The sequence below is a fragment of the Cyprinus carpio genome, chromosome A21 (assembly GCF_018340385.1).
Source record: "Cyprinus carpio isolate SPL01 chromosome A21, ASM1834038v1, whole genome shotgun sequence".
Classification (NCBI taxonomy): Eukaryota; Metazoa; Chordata; class Actinopteri; order Cypriniformes; family Cyprinidae; genus Cyprinus; species Cyprinus carpio.
In genome coordinates, this window is record NC_056592.1 from 12,581,652 (window position 1) to 12,596,137 (window position 14,486).

At 37.0% G+C, this 14,486-nt stretch overlaps 1 protein-coding gene across 1 annotated transcript in view; it reads right to left on the reverse strand.

Annotated features, from left to right (window-relative positions):
• The window catches only part of arhgap32b (Rho GTPase activating protein 32b), a 90,603-nt gene that overhangs the window by 61,071 nt on the left and 15,046 nt on the right, over window positions 1–14,486 (reverse strand). The window contains 1 exon segment of the mRNA XM_042710888.1: window positions 2,763–2,876. Within this exon segment, the coding sequence (XP_042566822.1) occupies window positions 2,763–2,851 (89 nt within the window). The 5' untranslated portion in view covers window positions 2,852–2,876.

Consider the following 14,486-nt stretch of genomic DNA (forward strand, 5'->3'; position numbering starts at 1 on the left):
ATAAAGGTTTGTGATGACACGAGACTAGTTAATAATGACTGAATGGTAATTTTTGAGTGAATGCTACTTAATGCTTCACACACAGTCCTTGGTTTCAAGCAAGGAACGCTTCGTCACTGTGACGACAAACAAATTGTCAACTGACAGGAAAATGCTGATAGAAATGCACTGTGTATCATAAAGCAGAGAGCTCTCCACTGTTTGCTCAGTCTTACCCAATCACTGACACAAGAAGATTATGGTCTAACACGAGTTTATTATAACAGATGTATAAAAACAAATCTGTGAGGTTTGTCTAATAGAGCACTCAATAAATAAATAAATCAATTCTTCTGCACCACTATGAATCTACAGTACCACAACAAACTAAATTATATTTTAACAGAGTTGTGGATCTAAAGTATGAATTGAATGTGATGAAAACACACACACACACACACACACACACACACACACACACACACACACACACACACACACACACACACAAACACACACACACACCCACCCACCCACACACACAATAAATACAATAAATAGCAGGCCTCAAGACTACAACCAAATGGATGAATAATGGTACACTAAATAAGAGTAGTATATATAAATTTTCCATATAAACATTTGATTTTACACATTATCGTTGTTAATAAAAGTAAATGTATGCTTTCCAATGCAAGCTCAGTGCTTTACTGTCAAATGTGTATTACCAAGAAGTAAACATGTTTTATTATGAATAATATTCTTAGCAACTGCACTTATTATTGCAATACAATAGTTTTTGTATGATTAAATAATTTTTATTTTTAATACCCCCACCACCACCACCAAAACCAAATCTTCTTCTGGGACCACCATCTGTACAACTTAGTGGCACTGGTGTCACTGCTCTCAAATGTTGGTCTGAAACCCTGAATAGACATCAGGTCTTTGTAACTGCATTGCCTTAACTGGCTGCAAGCAAAGCTATCATGCAGCACTAACACTGCAGTTTGACTGGTAAGCAAATTACTTTTATTAACAAGTTAATCTAATCACCCACAGGTTTAAATCAGTCTGACAAATTACCCACTGTTACAAAACACAAATCTCAAAAAAAAAAAACACAGATTCCATTGATCATATAACTATTGGTCAGTAAGGTTGTAAATGTTAATTTAAATGTTAATGAGTATATTTTCCACATTCTGCACTAGGAAAAGATATACAAAAGTCCCATTTAACCTACAATAACTTTAGCAGTTGGGTGTTGAGCTGGGTGAAAATGAGCCTTACATGGAAACAGTGACCTAATGGCTAACGATCTAGACTGCTAACATAAAGGTAGTGGTTTAAAATCCAAGTAACCTGACATCACAAATCCATTTTATCACTTTATTGTCCTTGAGTGAGGCACTAAACCCCCAAGTTGCTTGAAGCAAACTGGCCCTGCAATCAGCACACAGTAAGCCGCTTTGGATAATAACCGTCTCTTAAATGTCAAGTAAATGGCCATGCGAACATCTGATCTACTTTAGAGGTCTTGCACTGAAATCTAGATGCCATTGATTAGAATGGTAACAAAGTTTAGTCTTCGAAATGAACTATTACATATTCTTAGCAGACTGTTCCGCACTTTATTCAATGTCCTACTCTAGAGGCCGCTTATTTAAGACATGCATACAGTGCAGTGGCAGGACAGAATAGTGAAGGATTGCAGAGCTCCGGGTCATCGCAGTATCAGGGACTGTGGAAGAAAAGCCTCAGCACAGCTAAAGCATTTCCCTAGTGACTATGAATCATAAGCATGGGTGTGTATGAAAATGACGACCACATTTGGAAAGCTTTCCACAACAGCTGAGAGAGCACGCTACCTCCCCTTGTCCTTTTTCTTGCCTTCCTTCACTGATGTTGTGCTAATATCTAATATATGCTAAGCTGTGGCTGCCATGGCAACCCTCCACATACCAGAAATCCAAAGTCTACAAGTGAACCCCAAAACTAAATGGCTGGACAATAATCCTCAAAACTCAGAACAATTGCGGCAGAGCCAGAAACCTTCTGTGGGAAGGTGATAGTTAAGGGATTTAGGGCAAAATATCAGAAAGGACGCCAAAGCGTGCAGGCTCTTATGAGCGCTGCCGATCATGTGACTTGCGCTCAGGGCTCAGCCGTGAGAGTGGGTGGGTGTGGGAGTGTACTGGCACTGAAATGCTTTTTATTGGCTGCCACAGCTTTACTACTCAGCATCGTGGATTTTCATATAGGCTGTGCACTCAGCACCATGTCATCTGACTGCAAAATTTGGGGTTTGATGACAGCAGGGATATATTTATGAGAGGAATGACATTATTCCTAAGTGATTAATGATCTAAAGTTGGGTATTTATCAATGCTTGCAGCTTGGTAATGTAGCTCTGCGTACAATGAGTTGGATATATGAATGCATCTCTCCAAGAACCTTTAGCCTACATTTTGTTCCGCTAAATCTGCCTGTACCTCCTAACGCTTGCACTTCTGACATTTCTCCTCAAGCCCCTGGAGAGGAATAGGATGTACGTGCCCAAGACTTCACTGTGCACACACGCTGCACGCGGAAATAACCTCTACAGTTATGAATGAAACGGCAAAGAAGCAGAAGGCATGCTGAGGCAGAGACACACATATTCACACAGGAGCAAGAACGTGTCACAAGTAGAAACAAACAGGTACCTTAAATGAGTAAAATTAGTTGGGTGAGTTAGAAGACCCTGACGGGGTCTGATGAGGAAGCACGTTAAATCTTACCTGTCGGAGATGTCATGACTTCCTGTGGCTCCGAGCAGTCCGAGAGCTGCACTTCCCACCACTGCAGCAGCCCCACTGCCAGCCTCCATGATACTGAATCACTGCAGGAGCAGCCTGCCAGAGAGAGAGAGAGGGGGGGGGGGGGGGGGGGGGGGATCAGGGAGGGAGAGAATGAGAGCAATGGAGAGAGGAAAAAAGATATAGTACAGAGTTAGAAATGAGATGCGAAACAACATGGACATGTTTCTCTAGAGGATTGTGGAAACAGAGGAAATGACACAGAGACTGTGTCTCTGGAGGATCGTGGAAACCTGGGCAAAACTCTAATCTTCATACTCTATTGAGCACTTTTAGGATGATGATTAGACTTTAGGAAAATGTTATTCATCTATATTCAAATGGTGACACTGAATTCATTCATTTAGAACTGATAATGATCCAAGCAGATTAACCAGGTTGTTATTTGGTTAGATTTTCACATCAGCTGATTCCTGTACCTGTATGCCCATTAACAGTGTTAGTTTGCCCTTGTGCTAGATCAAAAATGAATGTTTAGCTTTGCCAAAGGATGACATCTTCAAGTATCTTAAAAAGTTTTCAAAAAATTAAAGCACAGGTATAGACCAAAATTTTATCCAAAGAAAACGTAAACAAACTTTTACGTTCACATCCAACAGCCAATGATCATTTCATTGATCAATCATTTTCATTCACTAAAATAAAGCTGGCATATATATATATATATATATATATATATATATAGAGAGAGAGAGAGAGACAGAGAGAGAGACAGAGAGAGAGAGAGAGAGAGAGACAGAGAGAGAGAGAGAGAGAGAGAGAGAGAGAGAGAGAGAGAGAGATCTACGCCACCCTTGTCTTTAAATATCAGCATTAGCGATTGAAGAACCTACAGTATATCAATGATTCAATAAAATCAGTAAAATCATCCAGTGTAAAACTGTCTAATGGGCCCTCCCCTTGCAGGTACTTAGCAAAAGACATTAAATAAATTAAAAACTAAAAAAAAAGCCACCACCCAATCAGAAACAAAGCTAATGTTTGCCACGCAGGAAAACTCCCACCCCAAAGCTCTGTTTGGATTTAATTGCAGAGACAGGAGATAAATGACAAGCTGAACAAGAGAACATCCCTCTTCCATTTAAAACAACAAACCCCTAAACCCACACAGCCATCTTCCTTTAGCAGCCATCAACTACCACCATGCAGTTTTCTTTGTGTCCTTTGAAGCAGACAGGGAGAACTTTATGAAAGACTGGCAGGCAGAAAAATTGTAGGAAGCACCGTACACCCACGCACGCTTAAAAAGCAGCTTCATGTCAATGAGAGGGAAGGGCTGTTGTAAGAGTTTGGAGCTGGCAGAGAGGAACTTGTGGAAAGTTTCCTTTGTAAACGATTCTGTCAACAATATCCACGAGTTGAGCAACCGGATAATGCAACAGTTTAGACCAACTGCATCATAAAAAGTGAGTGAAATAATGTAAGCCAAACCATTAAGGATGTCATATTCTATATACAATCTATGAGTGCTATGACCAGACCAATCAAACACAGTTGTTTTGTAACCTAGTGATCACCATGCTGCCTACAAGGCAGCACCACAACCATCACAGGATCTCATAGATGTCTGATATTAGCATGTTGGTAAGTCAAACAAAGTGATACTTTAACACAAAAACACCATGGCACTTATGTTAAATTATATTGCATTCAACATTTTAACTGTGTTTTTAGTTAACAAAAAAAAAGAACTTCAAATTTGTTTTCATTAAACTAATATCAAGCTAAAATCAAATAAAATGTAAATATTAAAAGAAAAAAGTAAATGAAATTTAGAAATATTGCCTTGGCAAATAACGGACATAAGTTAAGCTGAAGTAATACAATTAATAAAACTGAAATAAAAATCTACATAGATAATTAGGGCTGTACCAAAATTATTTTGATGCTCAAGAACTGACAGTGCGTTAAATAAATTAGTCCAACTGAGGCGCAAGTTTATCCATCACATATTTTAAAGAAATAACAACGACTTTAAATGTTTTGTAACTAAGCAAGTATAGACAGTTTGTTTGAGGCTTGTATCCTTGGCAGCTCTGGGGATCTTTAGATGAACACGAATCATTTCTCTGTCTCTGTTAACAAATGAAACTCCTCATGATTATAAAGTTCAGTTTGGCTCTCACATATGATATAGCAGACAACTAGCTGTCCAGTGCGGTTCTGTCATTCAGTGCGGGTGTTGCATTTGTTGTGCTTGTGTAGGTGTTATTTTGGTTACAGAATTACAGTTGTCAAGATAAAAAAAATAATAAAAATAAAAATGCCAAAATTAAGTATGAACACAACTGCATTAAGCATACCATAAGCATCTGCTCCAGTGAGGCTTGTTTTGTGTGAAACATGCCACAGGATTAAGGATTAGCGTAAACAGCGCAAAGTGTTGACACATTAAAAGACACTAAATGACAAAAGCACATAAAATTACTCAGCAGACAAACTAAAATTAAAACAATCCGATTCAAAATAGTCATAAACAATATAATAGCATATAAATAATTAAAATAACACTTTATAACTGCACTTGCATTGCTAGCACCAAGCTCTACTGTTTGACTTACAGGAATATTTAAGAAGTATTGAAAAAAAGGCATATCTGCATTTCTCTAGACTGCCATCTTGGGCATTTTTTCCTGCAACTGATTTAATTGCAATGCATTCTGGAATTGGCAAATCTATGAAGGAAACATGCAATTCTGCCTTAGATTGTGGCCAAAATTAGTGTTTAAAAATTCAGTGTTTCATGAGATTCAAATTACTTTACAGTCATTTAAGAGGAAAGAAACCGGGAAACATTTCAACACTTGGCTAAAGCTAGTCATTGACAAATGAACGACTCTCAGATCAGTTATCACAAAAATCACAAAACTGAAAAAAAAAAAAATCTACTTACAAATTAATCTGCATGACTTCATGTTCAGGCTAGTTGCCAGATGAGATTTAAATAGTACAGGCTTTGCAGGGGCAAAAGGATAACAAATAAATTTTTAGACCCCCATAATGGAGCATCAGCTTCATGAAGATCTGGATGAAACATGATCTCGTTAACAGGCAGACAATCTGTCTGGTGTAAGAAGCGTTGGCCTGCAATAATGTGAAAAAGATGGGGATTTGTTTACATGGCATTACATCAGAGGGCAAGGCCCTGCCTCTGCAGAGCATTACCTCAACAAATGTAACACGAGGACGGTCAGAGAATCTATTAAAATATCCGAAGGGATATACAGCAGTTTAAAACTAGGAATAATGTTTCTTCTCCATTTCTTACAGCTGTCAGGCAACATCTCAATAATACAAGGTTCATATCTTCCGTATTGTCCGCCTCTGGCAATAGCATGCCTTATTTCTGAGACAAAATAACATATATAAGCATTAAAAAAAAACATTAAATACATAGGGCTGGGTACCGAGTTCGATACTTTTTAGGTACCGACCGAATTGCCTCGATACTATCGAGTATCGAAAAATGACATGTTGTTCGGTTCCAAATTTCAATACCTAAGGAGTTAACTCGTCAACGTCAGTGCTCAAACAAGTAATTATGAAATGCACAATAAAGTCACTCACACACACACAAACTCTACACACACGAGACGTGCGGAACTCTCCGCACACATACCATAGACTGTATAAAAACAGGCACATACTCATATGAGGTGCGCGCATGCACAAACTCTCCACACGCAGACTTATTTGAGACGCGAGCACACACACATAATACCTTAAAGATGTGGGAAAGTCGATCAAAAGTGTGGGTACATTTCTCCAGGCTCGATGCCAACAGCGCGCGATGCAGTATTTGCGGTAAAATAATTGCTGCACAGGCCGGTACCACGACAAATATGATGACGACCTTGACAGTGCACAGAGTAAACATAAGAGCAGAAAGTTGCTCCGTCTTCGAATGGTAAATGAAGAGATACCTTGTTGATCACTCTGACAGTGTTTATATTGCAATAAATAATAACTACTGAATGTACACTGCCGTTCAAAAATGTGTTGGTTAGTCAGAATTTTTTTTTCAGTAAGGATGCATTAAAGTTATCAAAGGTGACATTAAAACACGTGTAATGTTACAAAATATTTCGTTTTTAAATAAATGCTGTTCTTTAAAACATCAAAAAACAACAAAAAAAAATATGTATCATAGTTTCCAAAATATTAAGCAGCAAACTGTTTTCATATTTCTAAAGAGTCATGTGACACTGAAATAATGATTTTGACAATTCAGCTTTGATATCACAGGAATAAATTACATTTTGAAATATATTCAAATAAGATTTTAAATTGTAATACTATTTCACAATATTACAAGTTTTACTGTATTTTTTTATTAAAATAAATTCAGCTTTGGTGAGCATGAGCTCTTTGTAAAAAAAAAATTGTTCCTTTGTGCTTTTTTTGTTTCGTTTGTGCACTGGCTAAGGAGCATGAGTCAAAATGAAAAAATAAAACCAAAGTTTTTCTGAGGTAATATGTTCTGTAATCTTGTTAAAATGGATTTCATAAAATTGGTATCGAAAAAAGTATCGTTAGGAACCGGTGTCGAAACTGAGGTACCGAAATTGGCACCGGATCGAAAGATTTTGAACAATACCCAGCCCTACAAATACATGGGGAGATTGTGAAGATCTGATCATAAAACAACAGCCTGAGATGTAGCAAACAAAAAAAAATCAATGACGCACACTACAAGGTGAACATCTGTGAAATCTGTGAACTTTTCAATAAATCACAGTACGCATAGAGTGAGATCTGGGTACACAGCAACAGTATTAAATTGTTTTCCACAAAAATACATACACACCCATTTTTCTGTATCACTTCAGCATCTCTATATCTCAAGATATGAGCACTTGCTTTGATTTTTTACATAGACAAAAGAGACGCTAATGAGCAAACTTGTACTTAGCAAATAGGTAATTACCAGTGGTTTTGTCGAAGAGAAGAGCAGCTCTATAAAGCCAATAAAAAGACTAGAGATAAGAGTAAACAGCATCCAGCCAGTGATGAGTCCATGAGAAACACTGCCAGAGCTCTGATGAAGCCCTGCCTCACTGAATAATATGCCAGGAAGACTGCAGCTTTGAACAGATTTACACAGGATTTTCATAGTCAGATCTTACACCTGAGAATGAGACAATAAAAGAAAAAAATTGATAAATAAAAATATTATCTGGGCATCTAAATTATTTTGAGTATCCCTGTGGAAAATGATTGCACTACAGGTCAGATGAGAGTACAATTAAGATGAATATCAGTTCAGACTTCCCATCTCCAACCAATGCACCATGACCACAACTGAGAAAAACAACCAACAACCACTCAGCCAACACCAAAAAAAGCATATTTTCAAACCCAAAACTTGAGGAAATTTGAACAATTTATCATGTGGCAGATACAGAATGATGCGTTTTGGAAATAGTGCTATTTTATCATTTTTCGTCAGGGGTGACTCAGCATGTCCTTCCCCTTTCATTTGGAGTTCGGGGAACTTCTAAAAGCCCTGCCAGATTCAATACAGCAACCTGCCAAACTGCCTTCACAAAGAGGAAATATGTGCGGTCACCCGAGTAAAAAAAAAGGAGAGTTAGGTAAACAGCATCATCAAGGTAAGACCTGTCAGCATGTCATGATCTACAAGGGTATTTATCATGCTACTGTTGCTTTAGCCTGGAAATTGTAGACCTAATACCTGTGTGAGAATAATTAGCATGCTTTGAAGCACTTTCCTGCCTGTCCCAAGGGTATCGCTATTAGATGGCTGTTCATGCCTAATTAGACTGAGAAAACAAAGGGACAGTTTGTACCGTTAACCAACTTGAACTTACTATATTTGGAAATTACCCCTCCCCCCACCCCTTAAATATAAAGCAACACAAGTCCAAATGACTAATGAAAAATCCTGGCTTGTAGTAGTTCCCATGGACGTTCTTCTTTAAGCAGGACAAAGTTGTGTGTGATTCGCTTAGTGTTGTGTTTTTTAACTATTTCAAAACATATGTATTGGTTGAATGGGTATGTCGCCCCGCATCAGACATCAGTAATCAATCAAGCCAAATCTTGGGAGAAAAGGTCAGTGCTGATGAATAGCCCAGGCTCTGCTTACATTGCTGGCTTACATGGGAAGTGGGCAGCCGTCTGAATGAATGGGAACAGGCAGAGACTGCTGGGCAGGGAATCTCTCGAGCCTGAAGAAAAAAAAAAAACCTGGCTCAGTGAGCCTACAGAAAAGACTCTCCACTAACAACAATGCAGGCCGGAAACCTACAGCTTCACCAGATCTGCTGTAGAAATCCAGCAGAGTGGGGTCATGGAGAGAGCAGCCCACTGTCCCACAACACAGCCCCTGCGTGGGCTACAGGTCACAATCAGGCCTAAGATTACAAAGCTTGGAAAATAAATTCTGCAACGGTTTCACTCATGTAAAACTAACACGGTACAGTGTTGTTATTTATAACAGTGATACACAAATGGAAACTATACTATAATATTATTAATATTCATATTATACTAATATTATATTATTAAAATTGATATTATATTATTGATGGTATTGCACCAAATGGTAGTGCACCAGTAACCATAGATTTTAATGCCAAAATAAAAGCTAAAATTTTTACAATTTTTACAGGCATTAAAACAAACTCAACCAAAAGTTTTATTTTCCTGCAAAATGACATTGTTGATTGAAACTGATCAAAGCAGTGGTATACAAAATAAAAAAACTACAATACCAAAAAAACAAAAAAAAAAATAAGAAATTCAAAAAAAAATCATTATGGCCTCTATGAGAATGCAAAATGACTCAGACTAAGCTGGGCACTGAGGCTAATTTTCTTTATGGCCTCTGCAGTGCTTCTGTGATTTCACTAATGTAGTTCATCACTACTTTCTGGAGCCAGGTTGAGAGCTAAATAAACTCTACAGAAGTTAAATGAGAAAATTCTGCCAGTCTGATGCAGTTTCACACTTCAGACACCAAGGCTTGAAGGCTGAAACTCAGGAATCTTGTGGAGTGCTACAGACAGAGATAAATGACACCAGTTAGACTGTTTATCAACTAGACAGAGAGCAAGCATATTACAATGGCCTTCGGAGGACTCTAACTCAATGCAATAACTGATAATGAAGACTCCTTGTAGTTATTGTCCATCTACTCGCCACTTAACAAATGTGACCAGTTAGCATTGAGTTTCCTGTTCATCAAGCTTAGATAAATCCTAACTGCAACTGAGTGACTGTACATGTTACAGATCATCTTGTTCCGGTTTCTGATGTTGAGCTGCATAGCGCCGCTCGTGAAATCTCACTGGTTCAAAATCCTGCTCCACCTAACTGGGCATTAACTTCAAATATATTTTGATTGGCTGTGATTGTCCTCAACATCACATTTAGTGTGAACAAAGCGGTCAATCAAAAGACCCGCTGGCCAATGATGAACACAAACTGCGTGAGGTCCCCGTATAGATTAAATTCTTTATGAACTGTCTCGATCTCATTGTCACACCTCTTACTTTGATTAATGAGGCAGAAATAACATAGCATGATAATCCTGTCAGTGCCATCCCGGTGCTAAACAGGAACAGCACCTCACCTAAGCTCTTCCAGCAGAGATTCACAGGCCTGATAAGCATCCCTCTCTCATACGAAATGCAAAGAATTTTCCTCTTCTCTCTATTCCAGCCCCTAAAAAGAGAGACAGGGAGAAATCTAGGCCGTCAACCACCAGCATACGACATAAATATTCATGAAACGGAGACTGTGTGTTTCATCAGAGCCTCACTTTTATTTCATCTTTGCTCAGAAAGACAGAATGATACACTGCCTCATTACATAGAGAACTTTTGCAAGGCCAAAACACAAAATCACGTTCAGGCTTTGAGTAATCTGTGGAAAGGTGATTTTGGGAAGTGAACACTCTTTGTCACTTAGATGCAGTGCTGGATTGAACGCACTAGTTTGTTTCAAATGCACAATCAGATCCATGGCCTGAGTCGCTGACATTAATTATCCCTCAGTGTGCAGGAAGAATAGGTTATGTCTGCATGCATGGATGCATCATTATGCTTAATTGCTTCATCAAATTGTGGCTAACTTTGTTTTCTTTCCACAGAAATTCAAGCTATGGCTATATATAAAATAAACCTAATGAGCAAGCAAATACATACTTTTTCCTCCAGGAAGGAAAAAATGTGAAATAATAATTTCCCAAATGACCTTTCTTATGCATGCTGGCTCCAAATAAAGCTTTAAATGAAATTTCACAAACTACAAAGCAATATACTGTTACATGACATGTAGCTACCTCGTTTGTTTGTTTCTGCTCGGTTATGCAAAGTGCAAGTTGGCACCGTAATTGACAAAAATGTGCATGCTAAAAGAAAGTGAACTGAAATGTTAAAGCAAAGGTATTCTCATATCCTTTAATACTGCTATTCAAAGTCATTAAGCACGGTTAATATCCTTTAGCGATGTTGATTCTCGATTTCTCATTTGCTACACCATATTCTCAATTAACTACTACATGAGTCTCTCTGATCTGAACTGCACAATGGTGTGAAGTCAGTAAATTCAGATTCTGAGATTACATTTAGGACAACAAAGTCACCCGACATGATCTTTTCTGTACAATTAAAAAAACAGGCCAACACTCCTTTTCAGGTATACGAGCAGTTCATAAAACGCAGCTCTTACATCTATGGTTTCTGGATTTAATTGAGAACAAAACCAGTCAGTACCTCAGGGTGCACAAGTATGAGCCGATTCTTCAGACTACCTGAATCGCCTAATTAGGACCCAGTAAAAATAGAAAAGCAGACTTTTGAAGAAAGCCGCATGTATAGAGAGGATAAAATTAGTGGCCTAACATCAGAGGAGTTAAATATGGTGCCACTTGACTTACCAGCCTGAAACAGGGAGACACCGGCTTGTCTCAAACCAATGATAAGCAGGATGAAGCTACTGAATCTAAATGTCAAAATAAGAAGCAGCTCTTTGCAGTTTGGGTTACCTGCTAAAGGACTCTTGTGTATTGCAATATAATGTAGGGCTGCTCGATTATGGCAAAAATCATTATCACGATTATTTTTGGTCAATATTGTAATCACAATTATTTAACACAATTATGAGGGGGCTATATGACCAACACATTATATGAGTGATTTATTTAAAGATAGTGATACATATCAAATATGTATTTCCTGTAAATAAGGTTGCTATGACATCTACATTGTAGAGACCAGAGGAATTTCAAACAAACATACAAAAAGTCCTCAAAATTATTGAAAATAATTAAACTGTCAGTAATAAAAAAGCAAAGGACAAATACAATAGAATAAAAAGATACAAATGAAACAAACTTTGCTTTAATGTTCTTTTATGCAAGTCTCAAGCAGTTTACAGCCTACTACGGAAATGAATAATCAAATGTAAAATAAAACAGCATAGTCTTCACTGTAAGAATTTTTGTAAAGAAAAAAAAATGTAAAGAAACTTTTTTGTTTCTTATTAACGCTACCAAAATCCTTCACTCAAGAGCAGTGTGTGATTTTGAATTTGTCTTTTGTTGTTTGATTAACAAGCACATAGTCACAGCATGAAAATAGCCCGCTGACACTTTAAGAGGTGCATGGATCCAAATTACCGTTACACACATATTTTTGTTTACGTGAATAATCACTAAGTGCAGCATTTTGACACATTTTTTGGTGTATTTGACCATTTAGGCTCGCACCTTGAGCTAAAAGATGACTTTACATGTCCGTGTTCTGAGTTCATATACCTTCCTGAGGAGCAGCGCAAGTTCTCTTTCACAATTTTAAAAACATGAATAAATATACTTCGATAAATCAAGCATGTCCCATTTTGCAAAAGTCACGTTGCATGACTTTACTGATTTGCACGGGAAACTAGGCTTTTATGGAGGAACGAAAGCGCAGCGCTACAAAAGAGGGCGGAATGGGGCGCAATAATCGTTTTCTCTCGATTATTGTATTTTCATAATTGTTTGAGGCCAAAATCGAAATCAAAACCTAAACCGGCTAATTGCACAGCCCTAATATAATGCTTCACCTGCCAAAAAAAAAAAATACTAATTTGTTATTAACTCCTTTTACCAGTAAAACTCATAAAACAATTTTTAAGAAATCTTAAGCCAAATAAGTTTATCCAATACTTAATTCGAGTTTTCTATTTCAATTCGATGTTTTTTTTTTTAAAAGAAAGTCTTAAAATTTATTATTTTCTTGTTTTGGCTGATAAATTGCAAAATTCTAAATTAAAATAGCTGAAATATTTAACAATAAAATTAATCACCTTAAATTCTATGTGGGCATAACATCATTTTAATGTACAGTATGAAAAATTTACATTACGATTCACTAAAATTACATTTAACAGTGCTAAATTATTTTAAAAGATGGGTTTTTAGTGATTTAGATGACAGCAAAATAATCTAAATGTAAAACTAAGGGGAAATTAGCATATACAATTAAATATTCCAGTATCAACTAGTAAACATCTATTACCATAAACTTAAAAAAAAAAATATATATAAAATATATATATATATATATATATATATATATATATATATATATATATATATATATATATATATATATATATATATATATATATATATATATATATATATAAACCATAAAAAAAAAAAAAATTTACAGATATATATTAGTACTGATATGGTACGGTAGATATTTTTACTGGAAAACAATGTTCACTTTTTATTCAAAAGTCAAAAGCCAAAAGGGAAAGCATGGGATGGCAATCTAATATTCTGATTTCAGCTGCACAATGACAGGATTTTCTCTCAGTGTTTGCACCATCTCTCTCATCAGACAGACCTGTTTGATCTCTCTTTCTAAAAAGCCCTGACCCTAATTCAGCGAGTAGCATGCATTCACGGAGTAATTCATAACAGAGCAGTGGAGGAAATAGGCCACCGCTCCGAGGACTGAAGCACATCTCATTGAGAAGCCACAGACAGTCTGAGTTTCAAATGTCTGAATGTCTGAGCCTAGAGCATGTACAAACACAAACAAAAATGTTATACAAATACACACAAAGCACGAAGTGGGGGAAAAAGATTTTTAGAGGATCACAATTGAATAAAACAGATGTTTTAATATTTTTTTAAAACCCATACATACTCATACTGGTTGCATTAACAGACAGTTTATCCACATGATTAATGTTTTGACTCCACAGCAATCGAAAATTTGTGCAGTAAGATGGAGTGTAATGCATGTTTAATGCTTGATAAAAACATTACAGGAATGACAAAACATGATAAAACTTCCTTGATAAGTTCTCTCAGACAAAACAAATTTATATTCAGTAACTCATTTGGCTCATCCATAACCTTAAACAAGATCATTGTGTCCTTCTGTCTGACTCTGACATCCACATTAGATAAAGGAACCTTGAGGATCCTGCTTCAAACCATTCCAGCTTCCCCACTATTTGACACTAAATCAATACCCCTACACCCATGAGGAGAAATCTGATCTTCCCTTCTGTAGTCTCGAGGGCTGGAACATTACACCTGCCAATAATATCTAAATTCAACCTCTACCAACCAGCCAATGTGCATGAAGCACAACCATGAATTTGTAAACAACATTC